The sequence below is a fragment of the Rutidosis leptorrhynchoides genome, chromosome 11, assembly GCF_046630445.1.
Source record: "Rutidosis leptorrhynchoides isolate AG116_Rl617_1_P2 chromosome 11, CSIRO_AGI_Rlap_v1, whole genome shotgun sequence".
Classification (NCBI taxonomy): domain Eukaryota; kingdom Viridiplantae; phylum Streptophyta; class Magnoliopsida; order Asterales; family Asteraceae; genus Rutidosis; species Rutidosis leptorrhynchoides.
Genome location: NC_092343.1, coordinates 372823886 through 372844698, shown reverse-complemented (window position 1 = coordinate 372844698; position 20813 = coordinate 372823886). Strand labels below are relative to the sequence as shown.

General features: G+C 31.4%; 2 protein-coding genes across 5 annotated transcripts; both read left to right on the top strand.

The window, feature by feature from the left end:
- The first annotated feature begins 3444 nt into the window (after positions 1-3444).
- On the top strand, positions 3445-9131 carry LOC139875945 (uncharacterized). Its single transcript, XM_071863243.1, has 6 exons — positions 3445-3727; positions 3974-4213; positions 4644-4874; positions 4927-5658; positions 6728-8642; positions 8741-9131. Exons 1-6 carry the CDS (start codon positions 3445-3447, stop codon positions 9129-9131), a joined length of 3792 nt encoding a protein of 1263 aa, XP_071719344.1.
- Positions 9132-15726: 6595 nt separating this feature from the next.
- LOC139877328 (uncharacterized) lies at positions 15727-18881 on the top strand. 4 transcript variants are annotated; one of them, XM_071864741.1, is made up of 5 exons: positions 15727-15804; positions 16406-16568; positions 16808-16913; positions 18209-18357; positions 18612-18881. In XM_071864741.1, exons 2-5 carry the CDS (start codon positions 16428-16430, stop codon positions 18705-18707), a joined length of 492 nt encoding a protein of 163 aa, XP_071720842.1. In that variant the 5' UTR covers positions 15727-15804; positions 16406-16427; the 3' UTR covers positions 18708-18881. The 4 variants fall into 4 exon arrangements, with proteins under 4 accessions (XP_071720842.1, XP_071720843.1, XP_071720844.1 ...); XM_071864742.1 differs by lacking the exon at positions 15727-15804 and adding an exon at positions 15849-15887; XM_071864743.1 differs by lacking the exon at positions 15727-15804 and adding an exon at positions 15888-16000.
- The last annotated feature ends 1932 nt before the right edge of the window (positions 18882-20813 follow it).

Genomic DNA, 20813 nt, shown 5'->3' with positions numbered 1-20813 from the left:
GTATTTTTATAAATTAAACTAATATAGCGTTAAGCTTTGATTAAAAGATTTTCCCTGTGGAACGAACCGGACTTACTAAAAACTACACTACTGTACGATTAGATACACTGCCTATAAGTGTTGTAGCAAGGTTTAAGTATATCCATTCTCTAAATAAATAAATATCTTGTGTAAAATTGTATCGTATTTAATAGTATTTCCTTGTAAAATTTAATAGTATTTTATACCCCTTAGCTTTAACTATCAAGTGTAAAGGATGAAGATTGTTAGTGTATTGCCAAGTATAGTTTGTCATGTGTATGATGATTTGGTTATGGGCTTTATGGTCTTTTAATTTATTGTTGGAGTTTAGCAAGTGGGTTACTGTTATAAGAAAAAGCCATGAAGTGTGCTGCCCTTATTATGATTCATATTTTGGTTAGATTGGCAATGAAATGCATGCTAGTGTAGTAATTATAATGCATGTAGTAATTATAATGCATTTTATTGTAGTAGCAGGGGGTTTTTGTTTTTAGATGTTAAAGTGATGGGTTGGATTAGTCTCCAATTTTACATTGGGTCAACACATCCATGGTTGCTAGTCTAGAGAATTAAGTTTGATGTTGAGTTTTCATTTTCTTTTTTGTTTTTAGGGTTGTAATGGTTGTTTTAGTTTGGCTTGCATATTGGAAGTTTAGAGATTGGGTGGATGTGGTCTGTAAATTCATCCTGATCAAGCTTGTATTTGTGGGCCTTTCATAATTTGTGAAAAGTCAATATTTAACTATGTACTAAATCGCGTATTAAACCCTGGATTCTTATTGGCTAAACATGTCATTAGTTACTGTTTAACTGTTAAGCCATCCGCCACTGTTCACCTGTTCATCTCTACATTGCTACCAAACTATTTATATATACCCTATTGCTTCCCGTATAGCCTAAAAACTCTCTAGAAGTCGCTCATGCCTCAAAGTTTATCCCCAATTTTTATTCTCTCCATCAGTTGTACACAAAATTTGCCCGCAGTAATACCTTCAATCATCTCATCCGATCTGCATATCAATCCACTCAAATGTATTAAACCCTGGATTCTTATTGGCTAAACAGGTCATTAGTTACTGTTTAACTGTTAAGCCATCCGCCACTGTTCACCTGTTCATCTCTACGTTGCTACCAAACTATTGCTATATACCCTATTGCTTCCCGTATAGCCTAAAAACTCTCTAGAAGTCGCTCCTGCCTCAAAGTTTATCCCCAATTTTTATTCTCTCCATCAGTTGTACACAAAATTTGCCCGCAGTAATACCTTCAATCATCTCATCCGATCTGGATATCAATCCACTCAAATTGGATCATAACTTACTTCGCTTCGGTAAAAAAATCCTTTCCTTTATCTTCAACTTCGATTTATATGCTGATGTTTTAGATTTTATGATAAGAAGATGTATTCGTATATATTTAAATTAGGGTTTTTCTAATTTAAATTTTAATTTTGTTCATGAATATACGCCTCAGATGTTTTATTTTCGGCTTAATTAAAATTGATTTCTAAAATTGCAATTTTTTTTAGCCCCTGATGAATAACAAAGAGTTATTAGTATGATTTTAGACTAATATATAGAGAAGATGGAGCCTGTGATTTTAACTAGGTGTATATTAATATATATTTGAATTGGGTTTTCTGCAGAATAAAATTAACCTTGATCATACACCCCTTTTCCTCTCAATTGACATTATTTGAAAACCATATGCACATCAAGTGTTCATACTGCTAAATATATGTTATAATTTACATAAGGATATATCCGCTTCTTTTAATTTAGTGAGAGCTTTCATATTATTATAACATATAAGAATTATATTCTGTCACTATATAGCAATATGAATCAGTAACAATGTAATTTTGTTGACAGTAACTGATAAAATGTCAAACAATGATGACGATGACCCATATATTTCCATGGATATATTTTACGGTGGGAAAGTTACTTCGGGATGGAGGTGGTATATAAATGGAAGGAAAAAATCATTCAGAATATGCGAGTCAACGATATTCTTCCTCGATTGGTTACACGAACTTATTGCAGAAGAAATAACAACTAATTATTCTTCAGTTTTGTACTTTGATGAACATGAAGTCAAGTTGAAGTGTATTGACAACGATAACGAATTTGAGCGTATCAAAGGGAGGGCTCTTCGAAATGGCTCGAAGCTTAGGTTGTTTTTATTACATGAAAATAACTTCAACGATGATGACGCCTATCGCTTTTAATGATTTCAGGTTATGCCTATGGTTAATAAATAATCGTTCATTAGGATGTAAGTAGGTAGTTGTTTGTTAGCATGTGAACGAAATCGATAAACTATGTATTGTATAATATTTGTAAACGCTACATGCCATGTACTCTGTATTTTGTATAATATTTGTAAACGCTATATGCGTTGTACTATGTGTATTGTATAATATTTGTAAACACTATATGCGTTGTACTATGTGTATTGTATAATATTTGTAAACGCTAGATGCCATGTAATAAACTATATGTTAGTGTATATAAGTTATTAACATTAGAAATCTTTGGGTTGCAAAAATAGTTTACAAATATGTGCTTTTATAATGTCAAATTAGACTGCAATGAAGCACTAATTACTAAAACATTAGTAAATGATGAATTGCAATGACTTATAAGGACTGAGTAATCTAATGTCAAACAACAATTTCGCCCGGTATATAACTTATATGTAATATTTCCTTAAGACATTTTAAAGTGCATAACCTACATAACTGTAATCTTTGATGTATCAGTGACGATCATAGGTATATATTTTTGGATGAGCGATTCAATTGCCGAGTTGCTCGAAATGGTTCAAAGCTTAAGTTATAGTTATTACATGATGAAAGTTCAACCAATGACTTTCGTTACTAATCGTTTGTTATTGTTTGTGTTAGTAATAATGAATGGTGTTTTCAGATATAACATAACTGCTATTTTGTGTCATAAATTTAATATAAATCCAATTTTTTTTTTAATATTTATTTATTATTTTTAATCCTAAAGAAAATATCAGCAGCAAAATGTCAGAGAAAAGGGAATTTGTGTATCCAGTAACCAAAAATAAAAAAATAAAAAAAAAATATATATTGAACGTGATTTTTCTGGAGGATTCTCATTTTATATAGGTCTCTTTCCATTTCAAAAGGAGATATTTGTTGGGTTGTCACTTTTGTTTTCATCTTCAAAAGTCTTTTTCTATCTTCTCTTTTGTCAACATCAGAGTACATCAGATCAGGTAATTCTTTATCTTTTAGGTGATTTAGCTTATATAGTTGTTTCCTTTATGCCTTATTCTTATACAATTGTACCGTCCATATCTGCTAGCCTTTTTCTTTTTTTCCTTGTTTTTTTCTCCAACCGATTATTAGTTTGAAAATTACTTATTTCCTTTTATTGTATAAAAATTTTAATGGCAGTTGATCAAACAAATATGGTTGGTGATGTTTTGGAAGTCAACACCAAGCCTGCTATCAAATTGTCCAAAAAACGTAAAACACAAAATAAGAATGCTGTACAAGATGGAACCAGCATACTTAGTCCGTCTGCTACTACATCACCAAATACACAAAACTCAGGCATATCAACATCTCCAAACGATTTTGTTTCCAGTACGCAGATGCGTAAAAGGCTTCGATTGCAACAACAAAACATATTATCACACGTCTCTTCTTCTTCAAATGTAAACGAATCAGGTATGTCTAACAATGTAAAAAGTTCTTTGCATTTTAAATTTTAAATATATATTATTTATGAATCTAAATATTTGCCTTCTATATTATGTTAGGAATTAATCCATTTTATTGTCATTTGGGCCCTTGCGATATAATTTGTGTCTTTTATTCAACGATTATTAGTTAAAAAATTACTTATTTTCTTTTATTGCATTAAAATTTCAATGCCAGTTGATTAAACAAATATGGTTGGTTATCCCTTGGCAGTTAACACCAACCCTGCTGTGAAATTGTCAAAAAAACCTCAAACACAAAAAAAGAATACTCTACATGATGGAACCAGCATTCTTATTCCTTCCGCTGCTACATCAACATATACACAAAACTCAGCCATATCAACAGCTGCAAACGATTTTGTTTCCAGTAGGCAAATGCACAAAAGGCGTCGACTGCAACAACAAAACATATTATCACACATCTCTTCTTTTTCAAATGTAAACGAATCAGGTACGTCCAAGAATGCAAAAATCCGTTCGCATTTTAAATTTTAAATATATATTATTTATGAATCTAAATATTTGCCTTCTATATTATGCTAGGAATGAATCCATTTTATCGTCATTTGGGCCCTTGCAATAACATTTGTGGCCATTATGGTGCCTTTTTTGGTTAGAAGAAAGAGTAAAGCGTTTATTTTCAGATACACATATTCATTATCATCAATGTTGCGGTGATGGTCGTGTAATAATTCCTTCATCAATAGATCCACCAAATCTAATGAAGGAATTATTAGATAACAATCACTTTATGAATAATATTCGAGCATATAATCAAATGTTTAGTATGACCTCTTTAGGCGCACAAATTGATGAAAGTGTTAACATTGGAAATGGACCTTATGTTTTTAAGATAACTGGCCAAATATATCACTTGATAGGTTCACTTTGTCCAGCAGATGGAGACGCTCCTAGATTTTTACAGCTTTATATATACGACACAGAGCACGAAGTGACTAATATAATGCGTCATTTTGGTGGAGATAATGGTGGTGAACTATCAGCAAAGATAGTTGCAGAATTAATAGAGATGCTTAATAAATACAATAAATTGGTACATTTATTTAGAACTGCAAGAGACAAGCTGATAGACAATGAAGTTCCTCCTTTTCGTATTAGACTATTATGCTCCGGGTCAATGACAATATGATTTACCAACATCAGATTCTATAGGTGCTATCGTCTTTGATAGTGGGCCCAAAAGTGTTGGTGATTATGATGTTATTATTGAACAAAAAGGTGGCCCCCCACAAAGAATAAACAAATTACATCAGCATTACATGTTACTTCAATATCCTCTTTTGTTTATTTATGGTGAACCAGGTTACAATACGTCTATGATATTACGAGATCCATCTGCCAATAGTAGTAGAAAAAGAAAAAGGCTCACCATGAATATGTACTATAGTTATCAATTACATAATAGGTTAGGATTTTATGATTTAATGTTTAGAACTGGAAGGTTATTTCAGCAATATGTAGTTAGAGCCTACTGTAGTATAGAATTAGATAGAATAGATTACATAAGAAATAAGCAACAAGATATAAGAAGCGACTACTTAGCTGGTATCTACGATGGAATCAACAGAGGAGATCAAAGTGTAATAGATATTGGATCTAGATTGATACTTCCAGCTTCTTTCACAGGTGGCCCCAGATATATGTATAGCCACTATTTAGATGCATTAGCTATATGTCGTACAAATGGGAATCCACAAATTTTCATTACATTTACCTGCAACTCCAAATGGGCAGAAATTAGGACATTTATGTCTAACTTCCCACAATTGACACCTACAGACCGTCCTGATATTGTTGTTCGAATTTATCAACAAAAACTTAAACAATTACTCGCGTTCCTCAAAGAAGATAGACCTTTTGGTGACGTAAAAGCAGGTATTCTCTCTCTCGCTAATCTTTTATTTATTCGTACTTTTTACACATATTTATTGATACATTTAGGTTAATTAATACAATAATATAAATATTATATGTATATATATATATATATATATATTATATGTATATATATACATATATACATATGATATATATATATATATACATATGATATATATAGACGTTTATATATATATATATATATATATATATATATATATATATATATATATATATATATATATATATATATATATAGGGGCAGGATCAATGGAGAAGTAACCAATCGGGGGGAAGCGGGGGGAAGCAATTTTTTTTTTTCGTTTTTTTTTAATTTTTTTTCCGGCATCAAGATCACACGAAAATATGAACATTTAGAAGAGACACTTCGTGATGAATGTTATTATTTAGGCGGAAAAACGATCGACAAAAATAATATTCAAGATAATATTGTTCGTGAAGAATATGAACGTTTTTTTTTCATGTTTTGTGAAGTAAAATTTAGCCCGATTTAGAGTTTAGGGTTTAGGGTTTAGGGTTTGGTGTTTTGGGTTTATTCCATAAACCCAAAACACCAAACCCTAAACCCTAAACCCTAAACCCTAAACTCTAAACCGTTCGTGTTAAAAACTCAATCTAAATCCTAAATCTAAACCCTAAACCCTAAATTTCTAAACCCTAATATCTAAACCCTATAAACCCTAATATCTAAACCCCAATAGCTAAAACCTCAAAATACGCTCGAAAAATACGATAATTGTTATATATTACTTCTTCGAACGTTTTCCCTCCAAAATAAAAATGTTTATCACAAAGTGTCTCTACTAAATGTTCATATTTTCATCTCATCTATAATGTTCGTGAACAAAGTTTTTTCAAAAAACGAAAAAAAAAAGTTTTTGCTTCCCCCCGCTTCCCCCCGAATGGTTACTTCCCCATTGATCCTACCACTATATATATATATATATATATATATATATATATATATATATATATATATATATATATATATATATATATATATATATATATTGATAATTTATTTTGAACTTATATTTCTATGCAGTACTTTATACAATCGAATTTCAAAAAAGAGGCCTTCCTCATTGCCACTTACTTTTGTGGATAAATTCAATGACAAGCATTACTGCACTTGATGTCGATACTTATATCTCTGCAGAATTGCCTGATCCGCGCATTGATCCTTGGGGATATCAAGTGGTATCGGATTTAATGGTACACGGTCCCTGTGGCCTAGCAAAATTGGATGCGCCATGCATGAAAGTATCCAAATCATCTGTAAGTGAATTAAAATGTTCTAAAAAATTCCCCAAAGCATTTAATGACGAGACTTTTTTTGATAAAGATGGTTACGTTCATTACCGAAGGCGTAACACTGGTATATACATAAATAAATCTGGAAGTAATCTTGACAACAGTTACGTAGTACCATATAATCGGCAATTGTGTCTAATCTTTAACGCCCATATTAATGTTGAATTTTGCGGTTGGACAATGCTTATCAAACATCTGTTCAAATATATTTCAAAAGGTACAGATCGAGTTGTCGCCCAAATAAGCAAAGCTTGTGCTAACTCGCCTTCCCCTTCAACTTCTTCTACACCAGTAGTAGATGAAATTAAGAATTTCATCGACGCTGGGTTTATATGTCCATTCGAAGCGTGCTGGCGAATATTTAACTACCCCATTCACAATAGAGAACCAGCTGTTCTAACACTTGCAGTACATTTGGAAAATTTCCAATCGATAACTTTTCGGTCAAAAGAGTCTTTACAATCAAACGCAAAGAACCCAGCGAGAAAGAGAACGACTTTAACAGAATGGTTAACCTATAATAAACACTCATCAGATGGCCACAGCTTAACCTACATAGATTTCCCGTCAAAATTTGTATGGAACGCTTCCGAAAAAATGTGGAGCCCTAGAAGAAGGTCTAATGATAAAGTTATTGGCAGGTTAGCATATATTCATCCTACTGCCGGAGAATTATTCTACCTAAGAATGTTATTATGTCATCAACGAGGATGTACTTCATTTATGCATATCAAAACTGTTAATGGAATAACATGTCCAACTTACAGAGTAGCCTGCGAAATGTTAGGGCTATTAGGTGACGACCGTGAATGGGATATTGCACTCGAGGAAGCAACAATTACAGCCACATCTTCGCAAATACGGGTACTATTTTCAAATATTCTTCTGCATTGTCATCCAACAAATCCTGCCAAATTATTTGATAAATACTGGAAATCAATGTCTGACGACATTCCTCTTAAAGCTGCTTCCACTCTCCACATTGATCACTTATGCATACATGAATCTGATTTACGTTTCTATGTTCTATACGAACTTCAAATCTTATTAATCCCCTTTTCAAAATCAGTTACAGACTTTGGCTTACCATCAATCCCAGAACAATTACTTGCAGATCTTCAAAACAGATTGATCATGGAAGAAAATAATTACGACCGTGAATTATTAAAGACCGAGCTAAATGAACTACTACCTAAGATGAATGTAAAACAAAGAGAAATTTACAACTTAGTCATTGATGCTTCTGATAATAATCAACAAGAAATATTGTTCATATATGGACATAGAGGAACCGGTAAAACATTTTTATGGAAGTCAATCATTACATCGTTGAGATCACAAGGGAAAATAGTTCTTGCAGTAGCATCTTCTGGTATAGCTTCTCTTCTATTACCTTCTGGGCAAACTGCACACTCACGTTTTAGAATTCCTATTGTTTTAACAGATGAGTCCATGTGTAATATAAAGAAAAAAACTCATCTAGGCAATCTACTATCACAAACAAGTCTTATTGTATGGGATGAGGCACCCATGAACGATCGACGTTGTTTTGAAACATTAGACAGAACATTACGAGATCTAATGAATGATTGTAATACCCCTTTTGGTGGCAAACTAATAATTTTTGGCGGTGATTTTAGACAGATGTTACCCGTTACAAGAAGAGGTTCCAAACAAGAAATAATTAGAAACTCTATAGTTTACTCATATTTATAGTCATACTTTAATGTCCACGTTTTAACAGAAAACATGAGACTACAGAAACCAGGATTAAACTGCATGGAAAAAAAAACATCGAAATTTTTTCATCGTGGTTGCTAAATGTTGGGAATGGAAATCTAGGAATCCCAGATGAAGAAGACCCTTCTAACGCAACTTGGATTAATATTCCAAGCAAATATTGTATAGAGCATGACGAAAATGGAATGTTGAATCTAATATCATTCATATACAACGATGATTTATTACAAAATCCAAGTGCCAGCCTCCTACAACAACAAGTTATTGTATGCCCCAAGAACATTGATGCAGATAGTATTAACGAATCTATTTTGTCTATGGTTAGACGTCAAGAGACAACATACCTCAGTTTCGACATGGCAATCCCACGAATAAATGACAAAGGTGAAACTTAATTATTATACCCAATCGAGTATCTAAACAATTTGAACTACCCATCTTTACCTCCAACATAGACTACAATTAAAAGCTGGGGTTCTTGTAATTCTTGTAAGAAACATCAACCTGGCAGGTGGTTTATGCAATGGTACTCGAATGGTAGTTGTTCAAATGCTTACAAAGGTAATACAAACTGAAATAATTACAGGGACAAGGGTAGGCGAAAAGGTATACATCCCAAGAATAAACCTTATCTATAAAGATCTCGTCCTACCATTTGAGCTTAAAAGAAAACAAATTCCAATCAAGATTTCTTATGCAATGACGATTAATAAAAGCCAAGGTCAATCGTTAAACAAAATTGGAATCTATCTTCCAGAACCAGTATTCGGCCATGGCCAACTATTTGTTGCCCTTTCTAGAGCTACAGCACCAGAGGGTTTAAAACTATTGATAAAACCAGAAGAAAACAAAGGAAAATATTGGACTGAAAATATAGTTTACAAAGATTTCCTGCAACTCATTGAAAATTCCCAGGTTCTCCATATTTCCATATCCTTTTAAAAATATTTAATTAAAAATTACATTTTCTATAATATAACATGTTATTTTCCAACTTCATTAGCTCAAACACCAACTCAAATATATAATAAATTTTTCTACAGTGAACTTTTGGAAAGTAAATTGATGGCTGGGACTCACAAAAAACAGTTGCATTCATTGATCATTTCAAAAAACCTACTATACTGAATGAGGTAATGATCTCACAACCCCTTTAGTCTCAAATTACTGCCAATGAAGTTAACAAAATTACATTGTTACTGATTTGTATTCAATTTTAGAATCAACTTATTTCATATGAGTTGCAATAGAGCAAACTTTTTTTTTTTTTTTTTACCTTTAACCTTACTACTAATTTGATAATATATAAATACTTATTTTGTTAACTACTGAAGCATGCGACGTATTCATATAAATGATTAACTATCTTTATTATTGACAGCATCAAGCAGATCACATTTAACTTTTGACCCAGTTGGATGTATAGGTGATTAACTTGACCCATTTGCCTAAGTCTACAAACTTTAACTTATAAACACTTTTAGAATCTGAGTTACGTATTGCATAATGATTTTAGGGCACTCAGGTCAAATGGCTAAGAATTTAGCGCGACATCTCATTTTATATCTTCTTTGGACATAGGCGTCAAAATGACTATCACACCTACTTTGCATACTCATAAGCCGAATACAGTTAGGTTTTGGAGAAAAAAAAATAATATTAACTGAGATAACAGCCTTTTTTTTTTTTTTTTTTTTTTTTTTTTTTGGCAACACTTAAAGCATTGGTAAAATTAGAATTCTATTTTACCCTAAATAGTTAATACCAAATCTTCGCTTATCTAATTTTTTTAAAACCATGCAAGCCTGCAACTTTTGATAATTTGAATTCCTATTTTAATTATAGAAGTTAATGATAATTGTTTAATTTTTTATAAATGATACTGCAGGTGATCTGGAAGATGGCTAAAATGAACAATATTATTTAAGATACATCGGCAGTAGGATTTCTACATTCACCTTGTGCTACTTAAATAAATAATGCAAATGTTTGTACTTTAAAAATTGAGTGGATAAAAGTGTTGTATATATTATCATAACCATTATAGTGTAAGTAAATTAGAAGCTTCAAATCACTTATATGAATGTATTATTGAATAAAATAATGTTTCGGTTAATAACTAAAGTTTGCCTAACTAAATGCCTGAAAATTTCATATTGGGAATATCGCTACTACAATTACATATTCCTTTTTTCACTAGCCAAATATTTGATATAATTGATTTTCCAATTCACCTTCCATTTCCTCTTTACTCAGCTTCTCATTTTTCACAATCTAATTACTCCAATTTCTTCTTTACTTCCTTTCATTCACTTACTACAAACACCAAAGAACTACAACTAATTTTTGGCATTTTATTACATTATTGCAAACTCAGGATCCATTGAAAAAAAAGGGCCCAACACAAAAATAGCCCAACAAGAATAAATAGGCCTTACAAAAATTGAACCAAAAACATAAAAAAAAACAGCTGTACTTTATAAACACGTTGTCACTTATCCCTCTTTTCAAGTCTTAAACACTTGCATCTAGCTTCTTCCATCATAAAATAGAAGAAACGAGAAGAAGAAAAAACTGAACAAACCCTAACAACATCTTCGAACAACAACTCAGCAATCGTCACCTCTATTTTACATTTGAAATTCTCATCAGGTAAATTTGTTTTTTTTTAACAAAAATTGTTAAATACCTGCTAACGCTAATTCTGTTGCATTTTGATTTTTCCCCTTTATTCTGTAACTAATGTTTATTTACAACTAATATGCAATTAGAATACTAATCCTTTTACTTTTCTGTTCTTATTTCAATTTAAGTTATATCGATTTGTATCTTTCCTACATACACCATGATAATTAAAATGGATAAATTACTCTAAACAACGTTTACAATGATAATTATAGTCGAATAATGGCAAAAATTAAACTTAGCAATTCAATAACAACTAAAATATAAATTAACTCAACTAATACATTGGAATTATTATTATTATTTGGAAGACTACTTTATTGAAAACAGTACAAAAAACCATATCAAAATAATAGTGTCTAAATATTTGCCTAAATCAATATCTGTGTCTGTATATGGTTGTTTGTAACAAACTTACTACATACTAAACAATATATATTTGAATTGACATAATGCAGAATGGTTCAGATAACACCTATCAAAGATCTTGTACAAGACGATACAAGCAAAGTCATTGAGGCTAAAGTATACAGGAAATGGATTGCCACCAACAAAGAAGAAACAACTCCAATATCACTTTGCAGCATACTTATTGACAAAGAGGTAACATCAATATAATATATATACATATATATATATATATATACATATATATATATACATATATATATATATATACATATATATATATATATACATATATACATATATATATATATATATATATATATATATATATATATATATATATATATATATATATATATATATATATATATATATATATATATATATATATATATATATGTCTAACAAAATAACATCAAAATCTATTAATAATCAATAAAACCTCAGGGAACAGGCGTCCAAGTAAACATCAATACTAACGACTCCGCTATATTCGACAAATATATGCAAATAAATAAAGCATATAGAATTTCAAAATTCATTTGCAAAAAAACACTAGATTATCAACGAACGCTTCCAACGAAAGTAACCTTAACAATTGGAAAATGTGCGGAGTTTGAACCAATATCAGCTGAAGCATTTCCCCAACACTGTTTCCACTTTGCATCCTACGACGAAGTCTGCAGCCGAATAAAAGACAAAACTCCTATACTAACAGGTATGTCAAACAAATGTTCCCAACATTTAAATACCCATACTAAATTAACACACAAATATATTACCACAGATTACATCGACTGCATTTACAACATCGGTAACATACAACAACTAAAGACTCCGAACACTCGAAAATGTTTCAGGTTAATTGACATTATCGACCTCGAGTAAGACTCTACTTGAAATAAATACTACTTATATATACTCTGTTTTCATGTTACAAATGTTTATATTATAAAATATATACTAATATATATCCTGTAATTGATAGCAACAATTACCTTCAGCTTATTCTTTGGAATGAACGTGCAACATCCTTTGACATTCATGAATACGAATCTCACACAAAACCAGTGCTCATCGCAGTAAGTTCATCTTGGCCAAATACATTCACAGGGACAGGTATAGTTCAGTTCAAACCAACTCCAGCCACATATTATTACTTGAATCCTGACATTCCAGAATACCAGAGGTTAATAAAGGCGTAAGTCGAAAAATATTACCACAAAAATATTAATGAAACACTTATTATTATGAATAATAATATCCATATGTATAACAGGTACAGAGAACTCTTCACCCGAAAACCAATGCTACTAGCTGACAAAGCCAAAAAACAAGACCCACAAGAAGAACAAAGACGTAATAGGATAACTCTACAAGAGCTGAACACCTACAACTTCCAAGACAACAAGGTAATACCAAACTATTATACCAAAAAAATACATAGCTTAAAACAATAACAGTACAGAATATTTTTCCCAGGTACTACGAAAGAATAAATACACTTGTGAGGCAACAATAGAACGAGTTGAAAATAATAGGCCGTGGTTTTACACAAGTTGCGACAAAGAAAGATGTAACAAAAAAGTCGGGGGAAAAGTCCAGGAACTCCTTTGTCCAACCCACGGAACCCCAAAAGAGGTCAATTTCAGGTACATAAACAAAGCTATACCTTTAAAGTCTAAGAACACACTAATTAAACTTCAAATTACAGCTATTGTTTCAGAATACTCATAACAGACGACACATCGAGAATCACCCTTGCCCTATTATGCAACAACGCCGAAAAACTACTGGGAATTAGCTGCAAAAAAAGATTCTCGAGATGGGCTTCGACAACAAATATGTCCTCCCCGATCCAATCAAAGCACTTGAAGGTACAAGACACATTTTCCAATTCCACTACCAATCACCCAACGAATATATGGTCGACGACATCTTCTCTGTCAACCAAATCACCACTTATACACCACCAAATATTGAAGCTCCACCCATTACAGACATTGACACACCAAAAACGACGCCACCAACAACAAAGAAAAAATTATTCACCACCTCAGGTAAATATCACTATACAATATTCAAAACAATTATACAAACACATCAAATGACAAATATGACACCTATTTGTAATTACAGGTGACGAAGGCAATACACCCAAGAAACAAAGGAAAGACTAAACACCATCACTTATGCAACATCAGGCAATCTTTTGATAAACCTCTAACATGCCAATGTAATAAATTTTGTAACAATATGTACCTATCTTTCTAGTAAGATCATATAACAATCGTTGTACGAACCATATGTAAAAATATATGTATAATAATCCTATACTTACCTTTTCAAATATGTAAATCATCTACCCAAAATAACAGCAAAACACCCACTAAAAATAATTTGCCAAATCCGCCGCAATGCACGGACCTTCAAACTAGTTAATTTATATTCTTTTTTTGCCAAAAAAAAAACTAAAAAAAAAAACTATATCTCTAATTTATTTTCCTCTTGTGACATTGCTCCATGATGAATTCCAAACAGTATATATAAAATATAAAGATATAAAATTTAAGGTGTAACAAAGTATTAATTTTTATAAATCATATGTAAATTGTTCATATCATTTACATAATTTGAATCACCTCTTTAAAAATCTTATTTATCGTATGATTTGTAATGTTATCATTCTTCACATATGATGACATTTTCAAATCAAACAAATATGCTTATAATATTACTATTAAAATCCTTGTAATACAACTCATATATACACCTCAATAATGTGTGACTGGTGAAGTTAACCCGAAGTTAAGAAAGAAAGCGAACGAGGCTTTCACTTCGGGCGTTAATAAGCTTAAATATAACATTGACGACTTGAATTACGAGGACACAATTCAAAATTTGTTTATTTGTTCTAAAGATGGAAGTAAATGGCGGTTCATCGGCAATCGAAAGAGGAAATATGTTCGTGGAGGCTTTTGCGACATTCGATAATATGATGACACGATTGACCGAGGAAAACTCACCGGATGATGGATCCATAAATGTATTATCTTACAAGATAGAGAATCGGTCCGAACAGTATACTTTGAAAGAGATGGTTAATGATAAATTGAAAAGGGCGAGACTTAGAAGTTGATTGTTGTGGTTCATCTTGTACTTCGTTTGGTTTGGTTTGGTTCGTAGTATTTTCGTGTACTGTTTGGTTTTGTTTGATTAATTTGTTTATAAGTTTTTTGGGTTATTAGGGGAGTCTCGTTTATAAATAATTTTCGTTTAGATGGTTGATTTCTAGGTGTCAACTTTCCCGTTTTCTCACTCCTTTTCTTTTTTGTATCCGTATTGTGAACGTTTTACCTTGAAAACCAACATTGGTTCTTTATGTTAGTTATTTTTGAAAAAAAAAACAAGTATATATCTCAAAGAAAGTACGTGATATTTAAGTATTTTTTAACTGGTCAAATTACCTTACCATATTAACTATTACACAAAACTTATGAATAGTATCAGGGGTATTTTCACTTATTTTTTTCCTTATTTCTTTCAAGTAACACCACAAAAGACCCCCCACACTTTGTTCAAAAATTAAAATCGGCCCCAACACAGGGGGTTAAAGCGTCGAATCAAAATTTTCATAAAATATCTTAAATAAACTCCACTCAAATATTCAACATGTCATATCTTCTTGCTCGCAACGAGTTAAATTTTTCCGACACCATCCTTAAACTCGGAATAATTTTATGAACACAATGTCACTAACTATACGCAAAACGGACACTTTTATAAAAACGCTAAATATTTAGAGTACTTTTCATATATGTTAATTTTTCACTCGCAGTTCTCCGTAATTAAACACAATAAATACATTCAAAATCTAGCGTTCGAAAACTAGTTATATCCAAATTCACGTGATCACCGGCACATCAAACTGAATCAAATCTCATCCGTCTCCGTCACTATCAATACCGGCATACTGTAAGTCCTTATCATTCTTTCATTAAGTTCAATTATTGTCTCAACTAATAAAACTGCTACCGTACAATTTGTGTTTCGATAAAGTAATTTAACATCTGATCTATCAATTTATTGTACTAATTACTACTCCGTATTACTAATTACTAATATGTATATGTATATGTATATATATCATAACATTGAGCTAATTCAATTTGTAAGTTCAATCTCTGTTCCATTAATAAAGAAAACTCTAATTAGGTGTTTTGATACAACACGTGATCTATCATTTTTATGTATAGATTTTGTTTTGATAATCGCAGCTTCGATTTATATATTCAAACATCTATTTGAGCTGATATTTACTCAGGTACTCAGGAAGACAGATCTAGGTTTAATTAGGTTTTTAGTATGTGAACTATTCATAGTGTATATACTAAATTTATAGTATTTAGGTATAATTAGGTTTATTTAGGTATATATGGGTTTTTGAATATAAAGTGTTTAATTACATTACATTATGGTTTATTATATAGTCAGAATTGATGATATTAAATTTGTTTACGTATCTTATTTAACATTTTATAATTATGTTAAACACAAATATGAAAATATTGTGCAGTAAGTTGATACAAAGCTGAATCATGGATGAGATAAAGACGGCGATGAATGATCATCTGGATCAAGTGCAAGAAGTTTTTGAAAAAATTTCATCTGAGCTTCGAGTTGGAATGCAACCTGCTGTGGATAACTTCATTGGTTTCTTTCATGCCATTGATTGGAAGGTATAACTTTCCACATGAATCTGTAAATGTTACTAAGGTTTCATAATAAAGTCAATTAAAAACAACAATTTTGTATGATAATCTAATGTATGAATGTATCAAAACATTGAGAATCGGTCGTTGTTCTTTTAAGTGCTTCAAATTTTAAATTTAAAATGTAACTGTATTGTTCAAGTAATTATGAATTCCTACTATAAATCCATGATGTTTTGAATTGCTCTGTTTTTTCTATTTATCAGGAACCTTGGTTAGTGGGCTTAACGGTGTTCCACTTTATGGCACTGGTAATGATTATCACCACAAGGAAAAATATCAATTTTCAGATGTACCTGTTCCTTTTGTCATGTAAGTTTACTTTTTTTTTTAAGCAACAATTGTTTGTGTAGAATAACAATCTTTGTTAACAATCTTTGTTAAGCTTTTTGTACATGAGTTATATCCAGAGATAGGAAAATGGGTTGGTTTGATGAACTTGGTACCATTAGAAACGGGTCTGGCCAAGTTGGGTTGAAATGAAACCCTATGTGATCGAATATTGCTACCTAAGGTGATCTAGAGGGTTTTGTGCATCTAAAACATTCTTTGGGTGGTTTTTGGCTCGTTTTTTTTAGCTAGTATTTTAATGTTACCTAGTTAACCTGTTAGAAATAAATGTTGACCTGAATTGACCCAATCATATGTAAATGGATAGAAAGTGACACCTCTAATAAGACTTCCTTGGATTGGCTACAATGGTTCTCACACCCTTAGTTTTAACTCCTTTTGTTAGTTGCAATCTTTGCAATTAGCTTAGGGCGATGTAATTTGTTATCCTTATTTCTTTCGTGATGTATCGTGCTGTTAAGGGTGCCCATTCAGCCATGTACTATTCGTGATTGTTTAATATAAGTCTTTCTTGCTTTTCAAAAAAAAAAAAAAAATAAGACTTCCTGCATCCTGATTCCAAAAACGCTTATTTGGCTTGGGATCACGAATTAAGATATTCTATTTTGTTTAGTTCCATTTTTTTATCTAGTTATAAAATCAATATTGTGCATGTTGGTTGGTTCCCATTTGACTCTCTATGTTCTGTAAAAGTTTCAACATATCTCTAGAAATATGTAGGTAGGGGAGGTGTTTATTGGTCAAATGTCCAAACTACCCTTCAATGTTGATTCCAAAAATCAACATTTAAAATGGTAAAAAATACTCCCTCCATCCCACTTGGAGTGTCAACAATAAATTGGCACACAATTTTAGGGAGGATGTAGTTATTTCATTTTTTGATTGTCATGTGTCTTTTTTACCCTTACTTTTTGATATGTTTTTTTTTTTTTTTTTTTTTTTTTTGTCAAAGTTTATGATGAAGGGTAAAATGGGGAAGTTGGTAACTTAATTTATAATGTAGACACTTATGTTGGTCACAAACTAAAATAGTAATGCGGACACTTAAAGTGAGATGGAGGATTTTTAGCTTAAATTTTCTTATATGAAGGATAGTGCAATTCAATAGTGACTCTAACAAGTAGGTTCTAATGGACCTCCGTTTTTTTTTTAATTCCATGACACCTGAATCAAAATCTGTTTTTTTTTTTTTTTTTGGTGATAATGGATGATGGTTGTATTGTATTGATCCTACTGAGTGATTTAAATTGGTGCAGTGGCTGGTGTGTATCTTGCTGAACGATTAAATACTTTCTTGAGTGATAACTGGAAAAGCTTTGCTGGTCAGAATTATTTTGATCGCCATGGAGTTTTTCTCTCGGTGCTCTGGTCCGGGCCCCTTCTTGTTTTCGCAACCATAATTCTGGTTAGTGATTTTTATTTGTTATATTTTTTATTTCTTTTTCACGCGAGTTGTCTGTAATCTTCAGATTCGCACGGCTCAGTGTTTGTATCTTAAGGAGGATTTAGATCTTAAATTCCCTTGTATATGGTAGATGCGGATTTTGACCCATATATAGTTTTTGAATGGGTCAAAATCCGACCTGACTCGAGACAAAATGAAGCAAACTTGCAAATTCAGGTATTGTTGACCACTATTTGATTACCTATTCTTTGCAGGTCAACACACTTTTCTCTTTATGTCAACTTATCGTAAAGTGGAAAAGAGCGGAACTCAGGCACCGTGCTAAACTTTCTACCACGAAACAGGATTAAGGTTGTGATGTTCTGTACAATGTATGCTTGATCAGATACTAGCAATATTTTTAATTTTAATTAGTTTATTTTACAACTTGTATGAAAATTTTTGGTGTCCCTCATATACACTAGAAATTAACCTCTTGATACCAAATATTGGGTTTCCCTTATATACAATACGATTTAATTAGTTGGCAGAAACTTATCTATATTTTTCCCGTATCAAGTATAAATATCTAAAGTTTAAGCCCTGATATAATAATGATTGATCATTGTAATAAATAAATGAAGTTTAATCGATAGATATATTGACCAACAAAGATTGGAAAAGTGATACTCCCACCGTCACATTTTAATAGTCTCCAGATAAACCAACAGACCCAAGCTAAACCGACGTGATTGATCACCGGTAGCCATATTCAGGGATAAATCCGGCAGCAAACCGACCAGACATAAAAGCAACATCAAATCCGACATAGATCATGTTGCGTCTCACGTGATGTAACTAGCATCTGCAAATACTCAACGGACTATTTTAACGTACGGATGTTAGTCCGAAAGACTGTCACCGTGCAATTGATTGAAAGCGAGAGATGATCCATGAAATTTCAAAAACATAAGGACTATGGGTGATATTTTGCGTAAGGCGGTAAAATTTATCCTCTAATATATGATTAAATCTAATTAATTGGTCGAATCAGTTTTTTTTTTTTTTTTTTTTTTTTTTTTTTTTTTTTTTTTTAGTATAAATCTTAAAGAATTTTACGTTATGCATTATGCATTATGCATTATGTATTCCGTTTATATTAATATTAATAATCAATAATCAATTGGTCAAACAAGTTCTTATGTAAATATTAAAGACATGCGTAGGTTATGAATTTTATTCGATTTATATTAAACGATTGGTCAAACAAGTTTTTATATAAATATCAAAAAGAAATGTGTGTTGTAGTGGGGACTCCAAATACTACAAATATTAAAAAAAAATATATGCAACTCTATCAAACAGATCGAAGGGAGAGACACTTGGAGATGTTTGCAAATAAGGCCGAGAAGAACTAATGATGTACATCATGCATGGTCATCACATATTAAGGTGAGTTTCACCCTTACTTTTAAATTCTATTGTACTTAATCGCTCGTGCTTTTAAATGCTATATACTGTAACGTGTTTGTAAAATTATTTACTAGATCGTGATTATTTCAAGTATGTAAATTTGTATTTTGACTAAATCTTATTGATTATCTAAATCTCTTAATATCGTATGAAAGTAGCTAAAAGTAGACGAAGACAAATAGTAGACGAGCAGAACCATGACACCTTTAAATGTCACAATATTGTCAATTTTCCGTCAATAGTAAAATTTAGATCGTCATATTACACATTCAAGAATTAATTCATTTTTTGATATCAAAGTGATGGTATATGCATGCGTGTATCAATATGATAAACAAAAATAACGATAATATAATAATAAGAATATCGTGTTGATTAATACATGATAATTTACAGGATCAACATGTAATCACAAATAAATAAGATGAACATTAAAGTAAAACTTACTTGATGGAAGAATCCATTTGTGATTAGAGATTGATGATGAAGCTATGATTGTTAGGGTTTGTCAATTTAAGTATTAATACCAAAATCTGATGGATGAATTATTCTCTTGAGTAATTGGTGTTTCAGAGAAAAACTTAATTGACACATACTGAAAACCACATACCTAATTCTTATTTTATAGTTATGAGAGTTATTACCATCAAATAACTATCATATACTATTAGTTAGCGTAGTTATTTGTCATTTAGGTAAAACACAAGGGGTATAAATTGTCAAATGGTAAATAAGTCACACTTTATGGACGTGTCTAATATATTGTTAGTAGATAGATATTATTAGCCCATATTTATGTAATCCATATATTGTATCTATTGAGCTGAGCCCTTTTGTCTTAGTTAGGGTTTTACTCTATATATTGATGTATGTTGGTATGAGATGGATCAAGCAATAAACAATACATTTCAGTTAAGTTTAACATGGTAATCAGAGCCCAGGTATCAACGTCTTGGTCATCCAGGGCATGATGTTTTTCGCAAACTTCTTTCCAATAAAGATAT